The following is a 27,998-nucleotide window of genomic DNA, read 5'->3' on the forward strand; positions in this document are numbered from 1 at the left end:
CACAGCTATTTGTAAGCCCTCCTCAGACAGCCATTTAGCTTTTCTTCACTTCTGTTTCTTGGAGATGGTCTTGATTCCTGTCTCCTGTGCAGTGTCACGAACCTCCATCCATAGTTCATCAGGCACTCTATCAGATCTAGTCCCTTAAATCTGTTTCTCACTTTGACGGTATAGTATAAGGGATTTGATTTAGGTCATACCTGAATGGTCTAGTGGTTTTCTCCACTTTCTTCAATTTCAGTCTGAATTTGGCAATAAGGAGTTCATGATCTGAACCACAGTCAGCTCCCGGTCTTGTTTTTGCTGACTGTATAGAGCTTTTCCATCTTTGGCTGCAAAGAATATAATCAGTCTGATTTCAGTGTCAACCATCTGGTGATGTCCATGTGTAGAGTCTTCTCTTGTGTTGTTGGAAGAGGGTATTTGCTATGACCGGTGGTGCGTTCTCTTGGCAGAACTCTATTAGCCTTTGCCCTGCTTCATTTTGTACTCCAAGGCCAAATTTGCCTATTACTACAGGTATCTCTTGACTTCCTACTTTTGCATTCCAGTCCCCTATAATGAAAAGGACATCTTTTTTGGGTGTTAGTTCTAGAAGGTGTTGTAGGTCTTCATAGAGCTGTTGTTGAATCCTTATGGCATTATCATCTCCCTTTTGCATATTGCCTTGAGTAAGGAACATAACCTCAGTTTAAAATTCTCCCGAGTACTATTATGAAGTCTTTATGTATGCTGTAGGTCTTTTGTTGTTGTTGTTGGATTGAGGTATTTTATTTTAAACAATGCAAATCATTTTAAATATTGCTAAAAATATCAGTGATAAACAGCTTTAAGCCTTTACTGTGCTTTAATAAGCAAAATAGTATGTTTATTTAAGTGTTTTATATTTTTTTGATCAATTTAATTCTTGGACTAATCCTGTAAGATATGATTATTCTGTATTTTTCTGAAGAAGACCTGAGACATAGAAAGTTTTCCAAATCATGTTACTGTGATGACTGTAATATTACTTAGTTATTAAGTCTTTCTAAAGATTTAATGAGAATCCATGTAAGATACTTAGCAAAATGCCTGAAAACATTGTAAGTTCTCAAAATGAGCTAATTGTTATTTCTAGATTGGTAAATGCTTAGATAAATTATGTTTGGACTATTTTTCAGAGTAATCTTGAGGATAGAATAGGTGAGTATACTGAAAAAATTAGCTATAAATGGATACTTTTTATAAGTGGATGATTGGTTCTGTGGGATTGAATCTGTGCTTTAATCTATGCTTGAAAATTTATATAATTTGTATTTATGAAATTTTATAGATAACTGATTTAAGGAAGAAACTGAATCGGAATTGCTACATATCAGGTTTAAAGGATGTTTACCTAGACAATCAGTTTGCATACAAACCAAGATGATATATTTCCCTGGAAGTAGCCAGAGTAAAATCTTATCAACTGTTAAACACTCTGACAGTTACTAAGAATAATTACTTGGCAAATAGAGTGGCATCCTTTTACAACTCAGGGTCTGATAAGACTTTAAATGTGCATTCAGAAGTTACAGTTTGCAGTTTTAGCTAAGTGATTCTCAGCCTTCGGAAAAATCCTTTATTCACTTCCCATACTTATGAGAGCCCTCTTTTCAAAAACTTAGCAAATAGCTTTAAATAATAGTTTATTTCTCAATAAATTGATATATATGTATAAGCATAATGATTCTGTTCAAAACATGATAATTGGTAGTATACATGTTATACTGAGTTTCTATAATTCTAGCCAAAAGGAGAAAAAGTCTTAACTTGTAAGCCCATCATTACTAAGTTTGCGTGCGTAATTTTTATATAGACATGTTGAAATACACAAAATAAGTCACTGTGGTGAAGAATTCCATGTTAAGAATCACTGCTTCATATGCAAGATTAAAATCTAAGAAACTGCATATTACATATTAAAAAAATTGTGCTTGATCCATTTATTAGTTGTTCTTCCCCCTCATTTCTGAAGTATTTCAACTATTAACATTGATTCGTTCAAAAAGAAAACTCAGTGTTAGTTTATTCTGTTAGCTAAGAGAATCAGAAGGAGCTTGTAGCCAAAACTACTGTATTGTTCATTTGGTTTTCAAGCTCGTTAGTATTTTTCTTCTAGTAATACAGTAGACATTCATTCAAGTGAATGGAAGCAAATCTGATTATCAGTGTTTTACCAATCTTGATGGTTAACTGTTATTTATTATCTGAGTCCACCTTCAGCAAAATGTACAGTTGTGTTTAACACCTGGTACCTCCCTGTTTTTCTAGCTTTGTCTTTTCCTTAGCCCTGAAACTTACAGATGACTTCAGAACTGTGTGCTTTTGTACATTCAGATTGTTTACCCCAGTGAAAGCTCTTACCTTTCTCCCAGGTTTGTTTACCTAGAAAGGTCTTACTCACCCTTTAACATCCAGTGTAGATGTCAACACCTATATGAAGGCAGAAAAGGGAATATACTGTCTCCTAGGTGTATCATGGTGTATTTGCTTCCTGCTTGTTCATATGAATGCAGTAGGACATTTCTAGAAGTAGGATTCTGAAACATTATTTTGAGTTGAGAAAAGAAATAAAATTGTACAGATATAAATTTCATGAATTAAAATTTTGTAAGTTATGGTACTAGTTGACCTTTCTGCCCAATGCCTTCTTATTTGCTGACATATTTAAACTCTGGGTCAAAAGATCTTTCTTCTTTACAATGTAAAGCTTAAGTCAAAAGGGTTAGCGTGGAAATCTCATATTCCTGCTTTGTCCATACAGATTAAACAAAGTAAAATTTCATTTTGGCCTTTGAGAAATAAATGGTATAGGAAATGAATCAAATCTTGTTCCTTTAATGTTTCTTCAATGAAGGAATAGTCTGGCTCACCTTTGTAACAGAACCTCTTTTAAAAGCCTTTTAAATTAAAATACTCACATGCTTTTGTGCTGTTTAGTTAATATATCATACAAGTTATCATGTGCTAGATTTTACATTGTAGATAGGTTCTTTTTTTTTGCTTTAAAATTTTTCTCCTTGAAAATCATAAAATGATATGCCTGTTATGTATATTTCACTATAATAAAAAATTTTTAATGCACAAAATAAAAACCTCATTTGCCAGCTATTTTGTGTAACCGCACTCACCCTATTGTTCTAAACTTTGCATTCTAATTCTCTCAATTTTTCCTTTACATCTTAAACCCCACCACTCAGCAAACTTTCCTTTTGTTAACAACTTCATAGCCTTTCCTCCTGTATTTACCACAATGGAGACCTTTACTAAAGGTACAAACATTTAGGTGCTCATAGCCTTCCTCTGCATCTCAATTTCTGCTTTTACTTTAATGATCTGTGTCCACATAGACAATGAAAACTTCTTCAGTGCCTTGAGCTTCTCTTTTCTGGCAATCTTTTCTTGATTCTGCCTTAGCTAGGCGTTCAGTTTTTAGGTTATATCATGGATGTTATGGCTCCAGTTAAACTTTCAAATTACCAAAAATGTTGATCACTGCGACAAAGTCAGAGACCATTGTTCAAGCTTGTTTATTCAGCTATACCCATTAGTACTGTACCCTGATCATCTGAACTACTGTCTTTAGAGTTCTAGCTGATCTTCCCCTTCTCTCTTCTTCAGATCTTTTATATTATATTTCTGTATGATTTTCCTGGTGGCTCAGATGGTAAAGAATCTGCCTGCGATGCAGGAGACATGGATTTGATCCCTGGGTCGGGAAGATCCCCTGGAGAAGGAAGTGGCAACCCACTCCAGTATTCTTGCCTGATGAATTCCATGGACAGAGGAGCCTGGTGGGCTATAGTCCATGGAGTTGCAAAGAGTTGGACATGACTGAGCAACTAACACACACATATATTACAATAGTAGCAGTGATTTTATGATTTTGAAATTGTGGGAAGTTTTCCCACCTTTGAAAGTATTTTGTGCAATGTGATTATATTTTCTGATTTAAAATGTATATAACTCATGCCAGTATTTGGATTTTTAAAAAATGCAATCCTGAATCAAAACTCTAATGTAAGAACACTTGAGCAGTTTTGAGTGATTTTGTTTGTTTTATAGTGGATTCACTGGGTCAGGTTAAGAGTGAAGGGGAATTGATAGTTAAAAGTTGCTGGTGATGTAAGGGGTGTGTGTCCTTCTTAGAATGTTGATCATTTAAGGTTTCAAGATTGACTCATCCAGCAGTTTTCATTCCCAAATCACAGTCATAAATTTTCTGTTTTAAATGTAATTTTTGTTTGTTTGTTTGTTTTGAAGGTATCAGTTTTTGGAAGAAGCTTTTCAAAACCAGAAAGGTGCAATTGAGAATCTACTGGCTAAGCTTCTTGAGAAGAAGAATTATGTTCATTTTGCAGCTACTCAGGTGCAGAATAGGTAAGTGTGGTTCCTTAAAACCAAAATTTCACATTAAGGATTATTAAACACAGTGGGTCCAGTTTAAATTTGTTTTCCTTCTATATTAAGCATATATAGAAAAGATTTTTTTTTTTGAGGAGTAAATGATTTGAGGTTGGATTATGATGTTTATTAAAGAAAATTTAATTCACTAAAATTTTGGATACTCATTTAGGATACATCATTGACTGTTATATAGTTAATATCACTCTAGTCTTCATAAGGCTTAGTTAAGTGTAGAAAAAGCAATTATTGTATAAAGAGTTAAATTTTAAAATTTTGACTAGAGACTGTGGAAGACAGAGGAGAGAATATGAAGAACGGTGGGCAAATTTTCCATCTGTAAAACAAACATTAAAAACAGTACTTATCAAAAAAAAATAAATAAAATAAAATAAAAACAGTACTTATCTTAGTTGTATTATTATGAGAACACAGTTTCTGGCACATAGTAAACCCTCAAATTTTAGCTTTTTAAAATCACCAACACTAGTTTTTAGAACAACAACAATAGTTTTTAGAAATCCTATTTTTGTTAATTTCTAAATTAACTAAATTTGTTGATAAAGCACGTGGGACTGAGACTTTTCTGGTGGTCCAATGGTTAAGACTCCATACTTCTACTCCAGGGGCCATGGGTTTGATTCCTAGTTAGGGGACTCGGATCATGCAGTGTGGCCACAGAAAAACAAACAAAAACAGACACAAAAAACCCACAATGGCTGTTGGGACTAAGTTCATAAGTGAGTAGGTTAAGAAGATTAGGACTCTTAAAGGAGTCCTTGCAGACAAACACTTGGAGCTGGCATAATTAAAACCCGTATGTTCCTAGAGGTATGAATAAGGGTTCATATGTTTTTATTCTTTAGACTCACAAAATTAAGACTTCTAGGATCTCTAGAATATTAAAATTAATTTTTGATGATTTAAAAAGACCCATTAAATACTTAAAATATTGAAGATGAATGAATGGTGATTATATAGTATATTAGGTAATAATATGTTAGACATTAAGAGATGTTATAACTTTCATCCTAAAAGGTTATACCAAAGGAAAATAGCTCCTCAGAGAGTGTAGACAATATGTAAATGTATATACACATATACTAGTCAGGAACCACTAGTTCTTGTGGTTATGTCAGGATGTTTTTTATGCTGTTATATTGTAGATGATATTGGAGAGGATAACTGTCTTCTCATAAATTACAGATGGTTATCCTTTTCAGACAAAGGATAGAGAGAGAATTCATATGCAGTCCTGTATTTTTATACCATGTATGTTATGCATATTTTGTATAAATGTTCCTCAGTCTGTATAGACAAGTGAGGCTTATGTGTCGTATGATTACAGATGGTTGGAGAAAGAATTTCATCTCCAGAAAGCTTTAAAATAAAGCATTTAAGATTAAAATCTATAATTATACTTCTTTTAAATTCTTCGATGACTTTTCTCCATTTTTTAATGTACATTCATTTATTTTTCTCTTCCTTTACAATCGAATGTAAATTATCCATGCTTAAACCTAGGGGTGTTTGACTCTACTGTCAGCATGCTTAATGATTTCAACCTTTGGCTGAATCTTTTTTTTTTTTAATTTTTAAATTTATTTATTTTTAATGGGAGGATAATTGCTTTACAATGTTGTGTTGGTTCTGCCATGCATCAGCATGAATCAGCCATAGGTATGTGTATGTTCCCTCCCTCTTGAACCTCCCCTTCCTTTCCGAATCATTTTGAGTCATGTATTTCTTAGCACTAGTAATTAGCACTCTGATTTAAAAAAACTTGTCCTGTACTCACTTTAATAAGATAAGGACAGCACTGAGTAAAACTTTCAAACCAGTGCCTGATGTACAAAGGAGGGAAAACTACATTCTTGATCCAGTGTATTCAAGTTATTCAAATTTGTACTTGATAAATGAAAGGCAATTTTAGTGGTTGAAAGTGTTAGTTATAGTTTGTATAAAAGTAGAATGTGTAAAAGTTGAAGGTTACCATCTTATGATTGTTTGTTAACATTTTATGTATTTATATTTGTGGGATTTTTCTCTTCCTATTTTATAAATAGCAAGGTATTGGCTATTTCATATTTGCAACCAAAATTTTTATAACTTAATGGTAGCTTGTATTTATTTCTAAAACATTTAACAGCTATTTTTATAAAAGGAATGAAAGTGTTTTATTCCCTTAAAACATTTTGAGAAGTAAGTCATTTTGAGAAAAACCCATGCAATGAGTATATATGAATTCACATTTGAAGTAGTTATAAGTGAACCTAAATGCTTCTACGCTTCCTGCTATTTCAAAAGATAATAGTATTGGTTGCAACATTGGTTCTTTGCTCATTGTTCTTGAAAAGCACTATGATTAAATAGAACCAATGTGCCATATTTAACACTAACCAGCAATCATTGATGGCAGATGTTTGTATATCACTTTCATGTCATAGAAACTAAAGGAGATTGCCATGTAGTGTAATAAACTGTCCTTTATGAACTTAATTTAAAATTACTAAATATTTAATTCATTCTTTGTCTATATACATAACTTGTTTGGGCCAAATTGAGTGGTCAGGCCTGCCAAAACGTAAGTTGTACATTTGACATAAATTTAATTACTCGTTTAAGTGCCCAGTTGGATGAATTTCTGTTACAGTTGGTAATTCAGAGACGTAGGATAAGTCGATAACCTAATGATGCATTTCTCTTATTCAGGATAAAAGAAGTAAATGAGACTAACAAACGAGTAGAACAGGAAATTAAAGTGGCCATTTTCACCCTTATCAATGAAATTAATAAGAAAGGAAAATCTCTCTTACAGCAGCTAGAGGTATGGTTCAAAGCCAAAATAAAACAAAAACTGCTTCTCTTGCTCTTTAGCTGTTTTTAATGTTTATTGAAAGCTCTTTTAGATTGGTTGTGGGGGGTATGAAAGTAAAGTCAGTTAAAATTTTTTTCGTGTGTTTTTTTAATTGGAAAATCCTCTTTTCAAGTTAGTTACTTTATAGCCCAATTTAATTAATAATACTTTAGCTATATCAGTTAGGAGATAGTGTTGGCCTCTTAGAAATGAAAGAATTATTACTAAAATGTGATATAAATGAAGACAAAGCTGACCTGCCACACTCCCTCTTCTCCCCTCAGATGGGCCCTCAGTTTAACTTTTACGTGTGAATGTATATTGGGAGTCTTACTGACTCATGCGGGTGCTTCATTTTATTTTTTAATGTTCCATAGTTTTCCTAAAAATGCTATTCATTTTGAAATTTATAAACTTTAAATTTACTGGTAATTTTGTTGTATTATGTCTTTATGTTGCATATTTTGAGGTTAATATATGATTTAAATTTCTAGATGAGAAGCCAGTCAATTTGTGAAATCCAGATTGTTTTAATCAGAGACTCTACTGACCATAGTTGATTGTTCTCAAAATTTTGTGGTTTTAAATTGGCTTAGGTAATATGGGGTTACATTTAAAGCAGAATTGAAAAGTAATAAATTACATGGATATTTGATTAACTTTTAGTTACTATTAACCTCAAATTTTTCATAGATTTTTTTTCTGTTGCTATTGCTTTCTTCAAAATTGTGAAATATTAGGCATAATTACATATAAATATATGTCAGCAGAGTAGGATTTCTGAATTTCTGTCTTTTGAAATACATGTTGCCATTGTTCCACTATTGTGAGATTAAAAGTACTCTCACACATATTGTTAGTTTGAGGTTTCTTGTGACTGTTGTATATCCAGCCTAGTTGCATTTAACCTTAATAGATTTTTATTTTAAAAAGGACCTTGTAAAGGGAGAGCATGAGCAGGCAATTATTTTTGATACCTTTTAACTTACAGTAAATACATTTTAATTATAAGTCTAAAGTAATGTTCTGAAACCATTTCAAGAACTTTTGAATTAAAAGTTTTGAATTAAAGTGCCTTTTATTGCTAAAATATACACTAATACCTAATGGTAAATCTGCCACATATTTCTAACATGCTGATAATTTAAGCAATAGATATTTTCTAGTGTACTATGTTTCTAAACTTTGTAAAATAGAGGTTTTCCTAAACTTTATAAAAGGGATGATTTTCTGGGAAGTTGTAAATAAAACTCCCATCAGTTGAATATTTTTATCTACTAATTTACATTATAAAGTGAGCAAGTTATTTCCTTAGGAGAAATATTGTTCAGTAAACTCAGTTGAATCACTTGTAAGAAAGTGGTTAAGACCGAAGAGGCAAGTTGTTTAGCATGCTGAAAGTCAAAGGACATAGAGCATCCTCTATTCCTTCTGGGAAGTTTCATCCCCAGAAAGCAGTTTATTTTTCCTTTGCAGCATTTTCCTCAAATTGATCTTTGCTTCCACTCTGCAATTCATCTTTCTCCTTTTGTCTTAATATTTAAAATAATAGGTTTTTTCAGCCTCATTGCCACACCAGTAGATGGCACTGGTAACACAAAATTTTCTTTGGCCTGAGAAGTGTACTGAGTTAAGATAATAAAATTATTTCTAAAGGTCAGCTCATAAGTCATAAGCTCTGTATATTAGATTAGCCTAATAGAAGGACACTATTTTTAACAAAGACTTTTCATCTTCTGAAGGAGAAGGAAGACATAATTAACATTAGTTTCTGTATATACAATGTCTATTTTAGCCCAGAGAACTAAGAACTAAATTTTAGTCCCTCTTTTGTTAGTAACTTTGTCCTTGAACATAGACTCATTAAATAATGAGGAGCTTAAGTTATCCCATATTTAAAGATAAATATAAGTACTATGTTCATTTGTGATAGAAATTGAACTGATATATATAGTAATTCCTCAGTGAACCTCTTGTTCTGTTTCAGAATGTTACAAAAGAAAGACAGATGAAGTTACTACAGCAACAGAATGACATCACAGGCCTTTCCCGGCAGGTGAAACACGTTATGAACTTTACTAACTGGGCAATTGCAAGTGGTAGCAGCACGGCACTACTGTACAGCAAGCGACTGGTGAGACCCCAGTATCTTCTTTTTCTTTAAGTTGACCTTATTAAGGTGTTACTTACACCTATTTAAATTTACATTTTGAATTTCAGTAGAAGTAATGACCATCACACCAAAATATAGGAAGTTTCCATTACCTGCAAAAGTTTTTTTGTTTTTCTCTACCCCTAGCATTTTGCAGCCACTAGTCTGATTTTTGTCATTTTCTAGAATTTCATATAAATGAAATCATACACTAAGGTTTGAGTCAATCATAGGTTTTGGAAATACTTGTATAATGTAGTTTAGCACCAGAAATGGCAGAAATTCAAGCATGTGTGTTTGATTGTTAATATAGTTTTTTTAAACACTGATTCTGTCTCATCTGAGATGGACACTCTGGGGCTACATGAGGTTTTATTATGTCTTTATCTTGTTTGTTTTCTCAAGTGGTATTTAATTTTAAGACTAATGTGATTTTTTCCCTTTAAGATTACTTTTCAGTTGCGCCATATTTTGAAAGCACGGTGTGATCCTGTCCCTGCTGCTAATGGAGCAATACGTTTCCATTGTGATCCTACCTTTTGGGCAAAGAATGTAGTCAATTTAGGTAAGAAATAATTAGTTGTATGGCTATAATTTGGAACACTGAATTAGGAGAAAGCAGCTAAAACAAATCTTAGGTACTTCAAGATTTTAAGTGACATTCTAGCATGTAAACTTTTGAAAGATAAGTTCTTCATTGGAAACTCACTTCAGCTTTGTTCATTACATCTTTAAGAATGTTGAGAGTCTCCTCTGTATAGTTTTCAATAGTAGGGATCATTTCTAACTTTTTCCCCCACATCTTTTAAAATTGCTATGGACTGTTACATGTCAAAAACTTAGCAAATGAGTTTTTTCTCTAAATAATTTCTTACATGCTTAGTAGCTTATATATTAATGGTACAAAATTGTCCACTTGAGGAAGCCTTTCAGCATGCTAATGTGTCCAGATCCCATGTTCTGAGGCATGGTTGAAAGATAAGAGTAGCTCTTTAGACATGGAAGCCAAATGGACTTTGCTTTTGTTACTCCACAATGTGGATCTAAGGACTGTAGGTGAAAATTATAGATAAATGTATAAACAGCTCAGTTTACAATAAAACATTGCCTTCCCCAATCAACAGTTAGAGCTGTCTACAGATGGATTAAACTTATTTTCAGAATAGTCAAGTGCTCACCATTGGAAGCTGTAAAAGCATAGATGAATGGCTTTTTGTAAAAATAGTAATAATCTTTGTGTATATTCAGGTTTGGCTATAGCTTTAGATCAGGCATCAGCAAACTGTTTTTGTGTGATGTGGTAGCTAAGTTTGGCTTTTATGTTTTAAAGAGTTGTTAAAAAGTATATGACAGATCTTATGTGGCCTGCAAAGCCTAAAAATCTGGCTTATTACATGAAAAAGGTTTGCCAACTCTACTTTAGGTCAAACCTTCCTAAAATATGCGTTCTATTCCTAGAAAGTACTTGACTCTGGAAAAAGGAAGGAGAATTTGTCATTTCCAAGGATATAAATAGTAATGGTTTTAAAACATTCAACATGTCCATAGAAAACAGTGTAGTACTCTTCCCTGCACATTTTGACAGTTCAAAGGCAGATGGAATCGGTATTAGCAATCTCGGATATCCTTGAATCTCCTCGGGAGAGAATTTATTTAGACTGACTAGGTGGGCCTCTTCTCATAGTGTATCTTTCAGCTGTTTAATTTTCTGTACATTTGTGTAAATAATAAGGGCAGATAATATATCATTCTGAGTAATCAGAAATCAATTAATTGGCTTTGGACTATATTAGGTTTCTGACCGTTACCATCTTTGACCCTAGCTCTCTTTGTTGTTGTGCTATTGGGAGCTTTGAGTGGTGGTAGTTGTCAGAGGAAAGAGGAAAATATAATGATTAGTCCATGATGTAGATGTTGATTATATGCAAATTACTCTCATTTTTTTTAAATCCTTCAGGTAATCTAGTAATAGAGAGTAAACCAGCTCCTGGTTATACTCCTAATGTTGTAGTTGGGCAAGTTCCTCCAGGGACAAACCACATTAGTAAAACCCCTGGACAGATTAACTTAGCACAGCTTCGCCTTCAACATATGCAACAGCAAGTGTATGCACAGAAACAGCAGTTGCAGCAGATGAGGATGCAGCAGCCACCTGCACCCGTACCAACAACAACAACAACAACACAGCAGCACTCCAGACAGGCAGCCCCTCAGATGTTACAGCAACAGGTGAGCGTTGTATCGCATTACTGAGACAAATTATGAAGACCTCAAGTCTGTATATACTCTGTCCTATATAGGTGAGTTACACATTTCAAAGTTACTAATGGGGACAGAGATCAAGGGACAGAGCTCAAAGGTCAGTTTAAACATTTTCTTTGGATATGGCAGGGATGTGGGGGACGTGTGAGGAAGGACAAGAGTTAAATACTATGATGGGAAACAATTAACTCACTAGTACTATGGAGGTATGCAGGAAACACAAATTCTATCACTGGGTCAGGAAGATCCCCTGAAGTAGGAAATTGCATCCCACTCCAGTATTCTTGGCAAAGAGTCTGACACTAAGCGACTGAGCACACACACTGTGGAGGTATACACACTTTTATCCCTCTATACCACATCTTTTTTATTCTGCACCTGTGGTTTTGGGTCAAAGAACCGTGTTCTATCTGATATCTGATACGTTCTTTAGGCTTTTGGTCAAATCATTTCCTTTCCTGTATCTTCCCTGCTCTCTTCTCTCTCATCCAAATCAAAACTGTTCATCCGGGGTTCATTAAGTTAATGCTGATAGGCTTTGAAACACACTTAGACTAAGAGAAGGAGATTGGGGCAAGACACCAGCAGAATGACTTACACTTTTTACTATCCTGAGAAAATTATTTTTACTGTAACATTTTATAATTGAAAGATAAATTTATAAATATTATTACATAAATGCAATATATACCTTTTGCAGCCTCCAAGATTGATCAGTGTTCAAGCAATGCAAAGAGGCAACATGAATTGTGGAGCTTTCCAAGCCCATCAAATGAGATTGGCTCAGAATGCTACCCGAATACCAGGGATACCCAGGCACAGCGGCCCTCAGTATTCCATGATGCAGCCACATCTCCAAAGACAAGTATGCCTAGAGTTACATTTGTAAGAATCATACAATTTTAAAACTAAAAGACAGCAATTTTTTAAAATCAGTTGTGGGAGGGAGGAAGGGTGGTCATTGATACCTTTGAGAATTTGACTAATGCTGTGTTATCTTCCTGTCCCAGGAAAATACACATAAAATTTGTATTAAATTTTAAGAGCTTCTTTGATGTCTTTAAACCCAATGTATACTTTGTGTTGAGCATCCCTTATTTAGTCCAACCAATTCATTTTACAGAAGTGAAAAATAAAGGAGCTTATTATTTACTCAGAGTTCCTAGAGGTAATGGTAAAATTAAGAATAAAACTTTAGTTTCTTGAAATTATTCTTCTGATCTTTTAATATGACATTTTGACTTTTTTATTCCTCTCTTTACTCAGTGTTGTTTATTTTAAGATGGGTATACCTACTCTTGTGTTTAGAGTGGCATGTTTTCTAATCTTTGCTTGAATAGTAGATTGTATAGGAAGGTATGATTACTTTTACATAGGATTTCTGGTGATATATAAAAAAAAGGTCATTTTATCATTGTTAGAGTGATGTTTCTCAAAGTATGATATAAAGGCCATGAGAATTACTGGGGCATCTTGTCATAAATACATTCTGAACTATATCCATTGAATCAGAATTTACAGGAGGGGAATACTCAGAAATATGTGAACTTGTACTGATTTAGATGGACCTGCATACTAAAGTTGCACAAATACCATCCTAGAGAAGTGGTCCTCCAACTTTTTGGCTCATTTACCTCTGAAAGACTTTTGGAAAATACATACCGTAATACCTCACATTTGAAGGTTGACATTTAAAACTTCCATTACAAGTTTAAGTTTAAATAGTAAGCCTTTTACAGGGCTTACTGTCTACCATATTATAAATACTAACATTATAAAGTAAAACCCTTGCATTATTTTTTAAGTGGATTCACTGGAGTCCCAAATACAGTAGCAGATTGTTTTTGTTGTTGTTGTTGTTTTCTTAAACTTTTTTATTTTCTCTTGGATTATAGCCGATTTACAGTGCTGTGATAGTTTTGGGTGGACAGCAAAGGGACTCAGCCATAAATATACATGTCTCCATTCTCCCATAAATTCCTCTCCCATCAAGCTAGCACGTAACACTGACAGTTCCCTGTGCTATTCCTTGTTGGTTATTCATTTTAAATAAAGCAGTGTGTACATATCGATCCAAAACTCCCTGACTGTCCCTTGCCCCCATTGTTCCCTCATGGTAACCATAAGTTTGTTTTCTAAGTCTATGAATCTGTTTCTGTTTTATAAATAAGTTCATTTGTATTATTTCTTTTTAGATTCCACATATAGGGGATATCATACAATATTTCTTTATCTTAGCAAGTTATTTTTTGAAAGTCAAAATTACATACTTTTTTCTCCTTGGACTTAAATTTATTTTCTACTTTTATAGAATTTTATCTTAATATATTTATGTTTGATAGAATTGTGAATCAGTTTGTTGCAGTTTTCTGCTGGAAAGAAGTCTTTCTATTTTAAAATTCTGAATGCTGTTATCAAGCATTAATACTTTTTCTTTAGACCAGATTTTCATTACAATTATTCCTATACAGTTTAAGATATATATTTACATGGTTTAAGAATATTAGGGAACAAAAATTAAATTCTTTGAGATATACATTTCTTTATGTGATAGAGCCTTTTTCCTTTCCTATTCATTTATGCATATTTGTATGTTTGTTACCTTTTACTGTTGAGAGTAAGTCAGAATTCAGCATTGATTTACCAGTTGACAACTTCTTAGGCCTTTTGTCATTTTTGTTGATCATTAAGTATCATCAGAGCTCAATCCAAAGATTTGTTACCCAGGTTTTAGAGCCAGACACTCTGTCTGCTGATTGATTGATGCCTTTATTTTCAACTGTACATTTGCCTATCTCTTCAGCATTGTTTTTGTGTGTGTGTGTGTGTGTGTGTGTGTGTTTTATGCTGGGGCGATATGTTGGATTAGATTAGAGATGAGTTAGAGATGTCCTGTGTTATTTCTTATTTTTGGAGAAGGGCAGTTTTGAAAGAAATAGTTGGGAAAAACTCACAGACCATGGTACATTCTTAGGTAAATTGGGTTTTCTTCAGAAAAAAGTATATATGAAGGTTGACTATCTAGATTTTAATTTCCTTAGAAGTATTCACATACACAATGACCCCTTAGTTCTTGGAAAGCCTTCAAATAGTACCAGGAGGCAGGTACACCCTTTAGAATGGTGCAGAAGCTACAAAATCAGACCAACCATCTTAGGACCTTGTCCTTAGACTTTGGGTCCTACAGAAATCACTGACTGTTAGAATTTTAAGTTTTAAAATATTTCAGATGGTTTATATGTGTATACTAAGTTATTTCCCAGAGATTTTAATCTCTTATTTTTTTATATAGCACATATATATGTATGTTTATCACATATAATTAAATTTATCTTGAGAAAACCAGAACATTAAACAACTCTTAGTTTAAATCACCACATTAAGGATCATCTCAATGGATACAGAAAGGTATCTGATAAAAGTAATGATTCATGGTAATCTTGTAAACTGAATAGAAGAAATTTTCTTTATCCTGAGAAAATATATCAGAAACCTACTGCAAATATTTTGTTTTCTTTTTTAATTGAGATATAGTTGATTTTCAATAGTGTTTCAGGTGTGCAACATAGTGATTCACAATTTTCAAAGATTATACTTCATTTATAGTTATAAAATATTGGTTATATTCTCTGTGCTATACAGTATATCCTTGTAGCTTGTTTATTTTGTATGTCAGTTCAGTTCAGTTCAATCAGTCGTGTTTGACTCTTTGCGATCCCATGGACGCCAGGCTTCCCTGTCCATTACCCAACTCCCGAAACTTGCTCAAACTCTTGTCCATCAAGTTGGTGATGCCATCCAACCTGCTCATCCTCTGTTTTCTCCTTCTCCTGCCTTCAGTCTTTCCCAGCATCAGGGTCTTTTCCAATGAGTCAATTCTGTGCATCGGGTGGCCAAAGTATTGGAGTTTCAGCTTCAGCATCAGTCCTTCCAATGAATATTCAGGACTGATTTTCCTTTAGGATGGACTGGTTTGATGTACTTGCAGTCCAAGGGACTCTCAAGAGTCTTCTCCAACACCACAGTTCAAAAGCATCAATTTTTTGGTGCTCAGCTTTCTTTATAGTCCAACTCTCACATCCATATATGACTACTGGAAAAACCATGGCTTTTTTTTTTTAAGTTAATTTATTTATTTTAATTGGAGCTAATTACGTTACAGTATTGTAGTGGTTTTTGCCATTCATTGACATGAATCAGCCATGGGTGTACATGTGTCCCCCATCCTGAACCACCCTCCCCGCCTCGCTTCCCATCCCATCCCTCAGGGTCATCCCAGTGCACCAGCCCTGAGTGCCCTGTCTCGTGCATCAAACCTGGACTGGCGATCTATTTCACATATGATAATATACGTGTTTCAGTGCTCTTCTCTCAAATCACCCCAACTTCGCCTTCTCCCACAGAGTCCAAAAGTCTGTTCTTTACATCTGTGTCTCTTTTGCTGTCTTGCATATAGAGTCATCGTTAGCATCTTTCTAAATTCCATACATATGCGTTAATATACTGTATTGGTGTTTTTCTTTCTGACTTACTTCACTCTGTATAATAGGCTCCAGTTTCATCCACCTCATTAGAACTGATTCGAATGCATTCTTTTTAATAGCTGAGTAATATTCCATTGTGTATATGTACCACAACTTCCTTATCTATTTGTCTGCCCTTGGACATCTAGGTTGCTTCCATGCCCTAGCGCTGTAAAAAGTGGTGTGATGTGATTGCTAAAAAGTACATGTGTCTCTTTCAATTCTGGTTTCCTCAGTGTGTATGCCCAGCAGTGGGATTGCTGGGTCGTATGGCAGTTCTATTTCCAGTTTTTAAAGGAATCTCCACACTGTTCTGTATAGTGGCTGTACTAGTTTGCATTCCCACAAACAGTGTAAGAGGGTTCCCTTTTCTCTGCACCCTCTCCAGCATTTATTGTTTGTATACTTTTGGATAGCAGCCATTCTGACCGGCGTGAGATGGTACCTCATTGTGGTTTTAATTTGCATTTCTCTGATACTGAATGATGTTTAGCATCTTTTCATGTGTTTGTTAGCCATCTGTATGTCTTTGGAGAAATGTCTGTTTAGTTCTTTGGCCCATTTTTTGATTGGGTCGTTCATTTTCTGGAATTGAGCTGCATGAGCTGCTTGTATATTTTTGAGATGAATCCTTTGCCAGTTGCTTCGTTTGCTATTATTTTCTCCCATTCTCAAGGCTGTCTTTTCACCTTGCTTATAGTTTCCTTTGTTGTGCAAAAGCTTTTAAGTTTAATTAGGTCCCATTTGTTTATTTTTGCTTTTATTTCCATTACTGTGGGAGGTGGGTCATAGAGGATCGTGCTGTGATTTTTGTCGGAGAGTGTTTTGCCTATGTTGTCCTCTAGGAGTTTTATAGTTTTTGGTCTTATGTTTAGATCTTTAATCCATTTTGAGTTTATTTTTGTGTATGGTGTTAGAAAGTCTTCTAGTTTCATTCTTTTACAAGTAGTTGACCAGTTTTCCTAGCACCACTTGTTAAAGAGATTGTCTTTTCTCCATTGTATATTCTTGCCTCCTTTGTCAAAGATAAGGTGTCCATAGGTGCGTGGATTTATCTCTGGACTTTCTATTTTGTCCCATTGATCTATATTTCTTTGTGCCAGTACCATACTGTCTTAATGACTGTAGCTTTGTAGCATAGTCTGTGAAGTCAGGTAGGTTGATTCCTCCAGTTCCATTCTTCATTCTCAATATGGCTTTGGCTATTCAAGGTTTTTTGCATTTCCATACAAATTGTGAAATTATTTATTCTAGTTCTGTGAAAAATACCATTGGTAGCTTGATAGGGATTGCATTGAATCTGTAGGTTGCTTTGGGTAGTATACTCATTTTCACTATATTGATTCTTCTGATCCATGAACATGGTATATTTCTCCATCTATTGTTGTTATCTTTGATTTCTTTGATCAGTGTTTTATAGTTTTCCGTATATAGGTGTTTTGTTTCTTTAGATAGATTTATTCCTAAGTATTTTATTCTTTTTGATGCAATGGTGAATGGAATTATTTCCTTAATTACTCTTTCTGTTTTCTCATTGTTAGTGTATAGGAATGCAAGGGATTTCTGTGTATTAATTTTATATCCTGCAGCTTTACTATATTCATTGATTAGTTCTAGTAATTTTCTGGTGGTGTCCTTAGGGTTTTGTATGTCAAGGATCATGTTCTCTGCATACAGTGAGAGTTTTACTTCTTCTTTTCCAGTCTGGATTCCTTTTATTTCTTTTTCTTTTCTGATTGCTGTGGCTAAAACTTCTAAAACTATGTTGAATAGTAGTGGTGAGAGTGGGCACCCTTGTCTTGTTCTTGACTTTAGGGGAAATGCTTTCAGTTTTTCACCATTGAGGATAATGTTTGCTGTGGGTTTATCATCTATGGCTTTTATTATATTGAGGTATGTTCCTTCCATACCTGCTTTCTGGAGCGTTTTGATCATAAATGGATGTTGAATTTTGTCAAAGGCTTTTTCTGCATCTATTGAGAATATCATATGGTTTTTATCTTTCAATTTGGTTGATTTGCAAATATTGAAGAATCCTTGCATCCCTGGGATATAGCCCACTTGGTTGTGATGTGTGATCTTTTTAATATGTTGTTGAATTCTGTTTGCTAGAATTTTGTTAAGGATTTTTGCAACTATGTTCATCAGCAATATTGGCCTGTAGTTTTCTTTTTTTGTGGGATCTTTGTTTGATTTTGGTATTAGGGTGATGGTGGCCTCATAGAATGAGTTTGGCAGTTGACCTTCCTCTACAATTTTCTGGAAGAATTTGAGTAGGATAGGTGTTAGCTCTTCTCTAAATTCTATATGTTATCTTAAATGATCCTCATAAAAACCCTCAGAAAGACGGGTGTCCATTTTCATTTGTCATTTTCCACATTTCTAAATTACCAAGATGGTGATTTTGCCTAAAGTCACACAGAATTAAGAGTTAGGAATTGATAACCATGTTTCCATTTGTAAATTTGTCATTCTTTCTACCATATTAGTTACACAATACACAATTATTTTTATTAAGACAAAAGTGTCAAAGTGAAATATAGATGGAACAGAGGTTCTCTGTGTCTGATGATTGAAAACTTTAGGGATTTCCAGATCATCTATTTTTATATATCTTTGTTCTCAAGTAAAATCATATCACCAGATTGACAGGGTACAATTATTGGCAAGTATTTTTTTTTCCTAAATACTATACAAAAATGGACAGAAAATGAAATGGCTAACTTTGAATCTTATTTTTCCTGCATAAGTTTGAAAGGGCCCATTTCTTTGTCTCTCAGCCACAGGTATCAAACACTGAATTTTTGTATCCTTACTTAACTGAAAATTGTCATCAAGATACCGTTCATATTAGGCTATCCTGGCAGATCAAGTAATGATAACATCTTCTTTTCCTAACAGCATTCAAACCCAGGGCATGCTGGACCCTTTCCTGTTGTGTCAGTACATAACAACCCAGTCAATCCAACCAGCCCTACTACAGCTACTATGGCGAATGCAAATCGAGGTCCCACCAGCCCATCTGTTACTGCAATAGAATTAATTCCTTCGGTTACCAATCCAGAAAACCTGCCATCGCTGCCAGATATTCCACCTATACAGGTTTGTATTTAAGTTGAATGAGAGATTTAAAACCTATTGTTAATTAGGGAGTTGCGTATATATTTCTGGTTGCTTTTGTATTTTTTTTAATGCAGCTGCAATATTTGTTTTGAAATTTCAAAAAAAATTGGTCTAAATATTTGAATTTTAAAAATTTACACGTGCTAGACCTAGTACTTCTCAATATTTTAAAGCTACAGGGCGTCAGCTTTGCTTATGTGTCATCTGCCAACAGGCAAACCTAGTGTTTAATGCAGCACTTTTGCTTCATTAGATCCAGAGAGAAGGTTTAGATCCAGAGAGAAGACCCAGGACCAAAATAAATTAAATTTTTGTGAATCTTCTGTTAGGTGCAAAAAAAACTTGTGCAAATAGGTTTGACTGAGAAAGGAGGAGGTTGGAAGGTGTAGATATCAGGCATGTACAGGGGCAGTACTGAGAGAGAAGTAATAGTGAGGAGTAAAAGATGGGCAGGATGGGTCTCTGAGCTGTTGTGTCCCTTTCACCTGTAGCATTATTTCTGAAGAAAAATATTATTTGGTGCCTTCTAAAATTTTATAAATGTATTTGAATTAAAATCATTTTAAAAAATTAAATATAAAACTTGAAGGTTGTATTGAGTCATCTCATGTATAGTATGAGTTATTCAGAGTCAAGGGTCACTGTGGGAGCAAGGAGCAGTGAAATCACTAAAACATTAGGACCTGTGAGACTTCGTGGCTGCAGTTTAGTAATTATGTATTTAGTGGATTTATAGTATAGTTTTAAAGGATGTTTCTATAACTTCAGAATTGTTCCAGAATCACTAACTCATGAATTCTCTTAATGTATTTAGTGGATTTATAGTATAGTTTTAAAGGATGTTTCTATAACTTCAGAATTGTTTCAGAATCATTAACTCATGAATTCTCTTAATCTGATTGTTTCCCTAGTAATAGGAGAAATCTTTTGGCTAAGTGATTGGTAGGTGTAGTGGTGTTAAGAGCACTGGACTATACAGTGTAGAATTTTGGAATAAATCGATAAAAAATAAAATTTGTAAGTTGTAAGCTTGTAATTTATAAAATGTTGGTTTAATGCTTGAAATCATCTCATATGATATCTAGTATCCCTATTTCATGAAAGAGAGTGAGAGAGGTTAGTTACTTTCTCAGTCACCCAATAAATGGTAAGTTGCATTTCAAAGCCTAGCACCTGATTACAAATCCATTTCTCTCCCACTGCTATCCATAGAGATAGCGGGGAGACGGTTTGGGATTGTAGGTGTGGAAAAGTAGAGTATTGAGGGGCTCTAGGCAACCAGGGATAGTTAGATACAGTGTTAAAGGAGTCATTCAAGCACTCATTGCATGCTCAAGTGGACGCTGAAGATAAAAAGAAACAAGACTTGTTTCCAATTCTTAAGAAGCTTTCAAAGGTTAGCAACTTTAGAAAGGTTGCTAATGTCAAACTTTACATAATTTTCTAGGGCCACTCTAACAGAGAACAGATGAAGGAAGGAAGGATGCTCCACACTTTTGAAAAGCCTGGGTATCATAAGGCAAATGAGCCCTTACTAGACTTTTCTTGTCACCTTGCGCAAGAGCTTTGAAATCAAGACAAAAGGTTCCAGAATATATCCGCTCCCATCTTTAGTTTTTCTAAGTGGGATAGAAAGAACAGGATCCATGTTTTCTGTCATGAACCTTTTCTTCCTTGCAGACATATGGCGTAACTTCAGGTTATTAAAGTATTGTCTGCTCTAAAAAATTGAGATATAATTCTCGTACCATGAGACCCAACTTTTAAGAAATGGACAGTACAGTCTGTAGTTCTTAGTATATTCACAAGATTGTGCAACCATCACCACTATCTAATTCCAGAACATTTTTGTCACCCTAAAAAAAACTACCCATTTGCAGTCACTCTCCATTTTCCTTTTTCCAGTCCCTGGAAACCACAAATTTATTTTGTTTTTATGAATTTGCCTATTCTGGAGATTTTGTATGTATGAAATTATGCAATATGTGGCCTTTTGTTTCTGGCTTGTTTCACTTAGCATAATGTTTACCAGGTCCATCTATGTTGTAGCATATATCAGTACTTAATTCCTTCTTTTGTCTGAATATTCTGTTCTCTGAATATACCAAATTTGTTCATCTATCCATCAGTTGATGGACATTTGAGTTTCTACTTCTTGACTCTTGGGAGTAATGCTGCTGTGAGCATGTGTGTGTAAGTTTTTGTGAACATAGATTATCAGTTTTCTAAATTTCTGGGAGTAGAATTCAGGGTCATAGAAGTTTCTGAGGAACTATCCAACTCTTCACAGTGGCTGCACCGTTTTATATTCTCACCAGTGTCCGTGTGTGAGGATTTTAGTTATTCCACATCTGTGCCGATACTCTGGGCTTCCCTTGTGGCTCAGATGGTAAAGAATCTGCCTGTAATGCAGAAGCCCCGGGTTTGATCCCTGGGTCAGGAAAATCCAGGAAATGGCAACCCAATCCAGTATTCTTGCCTGGAGAATTCTATGGACAGAGGAGCCTGGTGGGCTACAGTCCATAGGGTTGCAGAGAGTCGGACGTGACTGAGCAGCTAACATGCTTCCTTTGCAAATACTCATTGAGGCCTGTTTTTAAAGCAGTTTGAGATGGTTACCACAGAAGTACAACCAAAAATAGAAGGGGAAGTAAACCTATAGTCTCTTGAAGAATTGCATACTTTTTCTCCTAGCCTGTAGTTTTCTATGGTATAGTGAAAAAGAAATGTGGGGGGAGGTTACACAGGAAGCAGACAAGGGAGCATTAACTATGCAGTGCAGACAGGAAATAAATACAAAGCAATTTCAGGTATTTGTTGATATATCTTAATACTGGTCATTCCAGCTATCCAGTATAGAGTAGAAGTTGATTTAAATAGACTTCTCTCAAGTTGAATTATTTTTTTATTTGACTTTACTGTTCATCTCCAGAAGAATTGTAATATGTGTTAGTAATTTTGACTTTGAGGGAATATATGATGAACCTGGATTCTTTTTGAATAGTTAAGTGAATATTAGATTGTGTTCAGATTAGATTTATTAAACAATAGATGTGTTAAATTATTTATTATTAGGTTATTAAACAATAGTGTTAAATTCTTTGTAAACAGTTTTCCATACTTGACATAATAACTTAATTTATTTGGATACTACACTGGATAATATGAAGTCTTGGGAAAACCATATGTGTCTTTCTGATATTTATATGTAAATTTAAATGTTATAGAATACCCATTCTGTACTGTGTTCCTGATAGTGGCTGTCTTCCATCTTTACCAGTGTGATAGGTAAAAATGATGTTTGTTGATTTCATAGTTCTTTAATTTGTGTGAGTTTTTATCTTTTTTTAGGTTCATTGATGCTTAAAAAATGTTTATTGATTCATTAATGGCTGCACTGGGTCTTCTTTGCTGCATGGGCTTTGGTTGTGGAGAGCGGGGGCTACTCTCTAGTTGTGGTGCTTGGGCTTCTCATTGCAGTGGCTTCTCACTGAAGAGCACAGGCTCTAGGGCACGAGGGCACACAGGGTATAGAGCGTGGGCTCAGTAGTTATGGCACATGGGCTTAGTTGCCCTCTGGCATGTGGTATCTCCTTGGATCAAGAATCAAACCCTTGTCCATTGCATTGGCAGGCAGATTCTCACCAGCGAGGTCCAGTTCATTGATTATTTACATTCCTTTGTAGATTGTCTTTTTCCTTTGAATTCTTAGAAACTATTTATATAGCACGTACCTGTTCCATGCCGTTATTCAAGGACACTTAACTAACATTGGTTTAATAAATATGTGAATTAATATTTTTCCAGTTAGACTTCTGACTATAGTTATAGTGATTCAATCCATGCTTGATGAAACATCGAGATAAATACTTGCACTGGCTGGTGGCATCAGAGAAGCCCTTTTATGTACTTGCAGTTTGCCTCTTCCTAATATTTTCACTCTTCTCTAGGGTCTCTAGGGTTGTCACTTGGGCCAGAGATACAGACTGTAGGTGGGAGAGTATAAAAGGAGTGGCAATAGAAATAGGTAACATGGAACTTTCATGTCTGTTTTGAATCATCCTATCTGCTCCTTTATGTTTAGGTGAGATATATATAGCTCAGCTTCTGTCTGTGGCCCTTATTGGGAACTGTTCTTCCTCACAATTCTCTAGGTAACTTTAGTTACAGCTAGGGATTTTCCTGTAGTTACAGCTTAACAAGTGAATCCTTGGCCAATAGCTGTGACCATTGAGCAGGCACAACTCTTCATATCTCTTAATCATCCCTCTAGCTAGTCCACAGCATGCTCTCACTTTCTGCCTTTTATGTCTGTGACATTTGGTTTTTAAAGGGCTTTATGAGAAAGGCCTGTTTACCTTTTTTTTTAATTAAGGTATGATTGACTTAGTTTCAGTTGTACAACATAGTAATTTAATATTTGTATACATTGCAAAATGATTACCGCAGTATTTCTAGTTAACATCAGTCACTATACATAAAAATTGTGTGTGTGTGAGAGGAGGACTTTGAAAGTTGCTAAGAAAGTAAATCTTCAGATATATGCTGCTGCTAAGTCGCTTCAGTCGTGTCCGACTCTGTGCGACCCCATAGATGGCAGCCCACCAGGCTCCCCCGTCCCTGGGATTCTCCAGGCAAGAACACTGGAGTGGGTTGCCATTTCCTTCTCCAATGCATGAAAGTGAAAAGTGAAAGTGAAGTCGCTCAGTTGTGTCCGACTCCTAGCGACCCCATGGACTGCAGCCTACCAGGCTCCTCTGTCCATGGGATTTTCCAGGCAAGAGTACTGGAGTGGGTCGCCATTGCCTTCTCCTCAGATATATAATAAAGTGTTAATAATAGTCACCATGCTGTACATTACCTCCCCATGATTTGTTTTATAAGCAGAAGTTTGTACTTTTTGATCCTTTTCACCCACTTACCACCACCTCTGCCAACCACAAATCTGTCTGTATTTATAAGCTTGATTCTGGTTTTGTTTGTTTTTAAATTCCACATATTACTGAGACCATATGGTATTTGTCTGATTTATTTCACTTAGCTTAATGCCTTCAGGTCCATTCATATTGTCACATGTGACAAGATTTCCTTTTTATGGCTAATATTTATTCCATTGTGTATATGCGTATGTCACACAATTTTATTCATTTATCTATAGCTTTATTTCTTCATCTATTGATGGACACTTAGGTTGTTTTTATATCTTAGTTATAAGTAACGTTGCAGTGAACATGGGGGCACATTTATATTTTCAAATTTGTGTTTTGGGTGACTTCCATGGTGGTCCAGAGTTTAAGACTCCATGTTTCTACAGAGTGCACAGATTTGGTCCTGTTTGGGGAACTAAGATCCTGCATGCCTTGATGTGGCCAAAAAATTAAATTAGAAAAATATTAGTGTTTTTTGTTTTCCTCATGTAAATACCCAGAAGTGAAATTGCTGAATCATGTGATAGTTCTGTTTTTAACTTTTAAAGAAACTTTATAGTGTTTTCCATAGTGGATGTACCAATTTACACTCTCACGACAGTTCACAAGGGTTCCCTTTTCTCTACATCCTTACCAGCACTTGTTATCTCTTTTCTTTTTGATAATAGTCGTTCTAACTAGGGTGAAGTGATAGCTCATTGTGGTTTTGATTTGCATTTCCCTGAGGATTGGTGATGTTGAGCACCTTTGCATGTACCTGTTGGCTGTCTCTATGTCTTCTTTGGGAAAATGTCTATTCAGATTCTCTGCCCAATTTTTAATTGGATTTGGGGGAGTTGCATGTAGGATCTTAGTTCCCTGATCAATAATCAAATCCACATCCCCTTGCCGTGGAAGCACAGAGTCTTAATCATTGGACTGCCAGGGAAGTCCCTAGATTGTTTAGTTTTTTTTACTGTTCAGTTGTGTGAGTTCTTTATGTAGTTTGGATATGAACCCTTTATCAGATATATGATTTATGGATATTTTCTTCCTTCAGTATGTTTCTTTTTCATTTTGTTGATGATTTCCTTCGTTGTGCAGTACCTATTTAGTTTGAATGTAGTCCCACTTGTTTCATTTTGCTTTTGGAATGAGATCCAAAAAATCATTGCCACAATCAGTGTCCAGGAGCTTATTACTGCCTGTGTTTTCTTCTAGGTCTTACATTCAGGTCTTTGAGTGATCCACTTTGAGTTGGTTTCTGTGTATGGTATAAGATAGTAGTCTAGTTTTATTCTTTTGCATGTGGCTGTCCAGTTTTCCCAGCACTGTTTATTGAAGAGACTATCCTTTCCTTGTTGTATATTCTTGGTTCCTTTGTCTTATATTAATTGACCATATATGTAGAAGTTTATTTCTGGCATCTTTATTCTTTTCCATTGATCTGTATGTCTGGTTTTATGCCAGTATCATACTGTTTTAATTACTGTGGCTTTGAAATTCTGGCCTATGATGCCTCCAACTTTCTTCTTTCCCAAGATTGCTTTGGCTATTCGTGTTTTTTTGTGGTTCCAAAGAAGTTGTAGGATTGTTTGTTCTGTTTCTGTGAAAACTGCCATTGGAATTTTGATAGGGATTGCATTGCATTTGAAGATTGCTTTAATTATTATGAACATTTTAACAGTATTAATCTTCCAGTCCACAAGCCCAGAGTATCTTTCCATTTATTTGTGTCTTACGGTTTCTTTTATCAATGTTGTACAGTTTTCAGTGTATATATCTTTGACCTCCTGGTTAAATTTATTCCTAGGTGGTTATTCTTTTTCATGTGATTTTATTTTTTAAGTACTCTTAAAAATTATATTTATTCATTTTTTCATTTTTGTTTGTGCTTAGGTTTTAGTTGCAGTGGGTGGGGTGCTACTCTCTGTTGCAGTGAATGGGCTTCTCGTTAAAGGTGGCTTCTCTTTGTGGAGCACAGACTCTTATTTATTTGGCCATGCCGCACGGCTTGCAGGGTCTTATTTCTCTGACAGGAAATTGATCTTGGGCCTGACAGTGAAAGCCTGGCATCCTAACCACTAGCCAATCCAAGGAACTCCCCTGGGATTGTTTTCTTAAATTCTTATTCTGATAGAACATCATTAGTGTACAGAAACACAACAGATTTTCATATATTGATTTTTGTGTCTTGCAACTTTACTGAATTCATTTATTCTTACAGGTTTTGGGTGAAGTCTTTAGGATTTTCTATATATAATGCCATGTCATCTGCAGATAGTGACAGTTTTACTTCTTCTTTTTCTTGCCTAATTACTCTGGCTAGGACTTCTAATACTGTGTTGAATAGTAGTGGTGAGAGTAGTCATCCTTGTCTGTTCCTGATCTTACAGGAGAAGCTTTCACTTCAGCTTTTCACTGTTAGGTATGATGTTAACTGTGAGCTTATCATAAATGGCCTTTCTTGTCTTGAGGTACCTTCCTTCCACTTTGTTGATAGGTTCAGCTTGTTTTTATGATGAAAGCTATTTACTTTAGGAGAGTCCTTTCTTGCCTGTAGTATGTTGTGAGCTGCTTTATTCTGATCATTGTTATGTCAGTCCAATTCTACCTTGGTTTATATTTGTAGTTTTTCTTCAAGATTTGATGCCACTCTTTCCTATTTTATAGCCTTGAAAATCAGTGTGATTTTGAGGGGGAAAGGAGAGTGAGAAGTAAATGTACCGATATGTCTTCAGTTTGGGGGGTTTTTTTTTTTTTTTTTTTTGGAAGACTTATTTTTTGGCCATGGTGGGTCCTCGTTGCTGCACATGGGCTTTCTCTAGTTGTGGTGGAGGGAACTACTCTCTGGTGTGCGTGGGCCTCTATTGCAGTGGCTTCTCTTGTTGTGGAGCACGGGTTCCAGGTGCACAGGCTTCAGTCATTGTGTTGCGTGGGCTCAGTATTTGCAGCTTAGGAGCTCTGGAGCACTGGCTCAGTAGTTGTGGGACATGGTCTTAGGTACTCCACAACATGTGGGATCTTCCTGGACCAGGGTTTGAACTGTCGTTCCTTACATTGCAAGGCGACTTCTTAACCACCAGGGCCCAGTTTCCTGTTTTGAATGAGAAGTAGATTTGCCTAAAAAGTAGATCTGCCTCTAGTAAGAGAGTAGATTAAAAGAGGCAGGTGTAGGTAAAAGTAGATCAGTAGATAAGAAGATCAAGAAGGTGAGCAATTATTTAATTAAGAATAATTTGACCGTTTCTGATACGGAATAGTATAAAATTTTTCTTAAGATAATTTCCATAGTTAAATATTTTTTGCTACTGTTTATTTTTCTACATGAATATTTTTCCATCTCATCAGCACAGTTCTCCCCTGTGAGTGGGATGTTTAAAGACAGGGAGCTGATGTTCAGATTGGGAGCTAGCCCACAGTCACAGCGCCAGGTCCTCTGGCTTTTAACTTCCTGCATCTGGTGTGCTAAAAGGGCTTAGTTTTTCTGTTGAGTGCCTCCTTTTTTGTGTGTAATAAGGGACCTTATACCTCAAGATAAAGGCTTTCTGTTGAGTAATAGACTTTTCAGAACTTTAAAATTAGATATGGATGTGGTTAGGTATCTGTTTAAGTTGAATTATTTTGGCACGACCATGGATGTTGAAATAAAGTTAGGGGGATGTTAGGGACAAAGATGCTGAAAACAGGATCCTACATCAGCCTTGAGAAAAGGCAAAAGAGTAAGGGTGTGTCAGAACTATTTTCAT

At 35.1% G+C, this 27,998-nt stretch overlaps 1 protein-coding gene across 2 annotated transcripts in view; it reads left to right on the forward strand.

Moving 5' to 3' along the window:
* Nucleotides 1–27,998, forward strand: part of TRIM33 (tripartite motif containing 33) — a 144,482-nt gene that overhangs the window by 96,876 nt on the left and 19,608 nt on the right. For both annotated transcript variants that reach the window (XM_019956764.2, XM_019956765.2), the window contains exons 5-11: nt 4,285–4,401; nt 7,138–7,252; nt 9,270–9,416; nt 9,882–9,999; nt 11,392–11,663; nt 12,397–12,561; nt 19,121–19,321. In XM_019956764.2, coding sequence (XP_019812323.2) covers nt 4,285–4,401; nt 7,138–7,252; nt 9,270–9,416; nt 9,882–9,999; nt 11,392–11,663; nt 12,397–12,561; nt 19,121–19,321 — 1,135 coding nt within the window. The remainder of the gene's footprint in view (nt 1–4,284; nt 4,402–7,137; nt 7,253–9,269; nt 9,417–9,881; nt 10,000–11,391; nt 11,664–12,396; nt 12,562–19,120; nt 19,322–27,998) is intronic.

The sequence above is a fragment of the Bos indicus genome, chromosome 3 (assembly GCF_029378745.1).
Source record: "Bos indicus isolate NIAB-ARS_2022 breed Sahiwal x Tharparkar chromosome 3, NIAB-ARS_B.indTharparkar_mat_pri_1.0, whole genome shotgun sequence".
Classification (NCBI taxonomy): Eukaryota; Metazoa; Chordata; class Mammalia; order Artiodactyla; family Bovidae; genus Bos; species Bos indicus.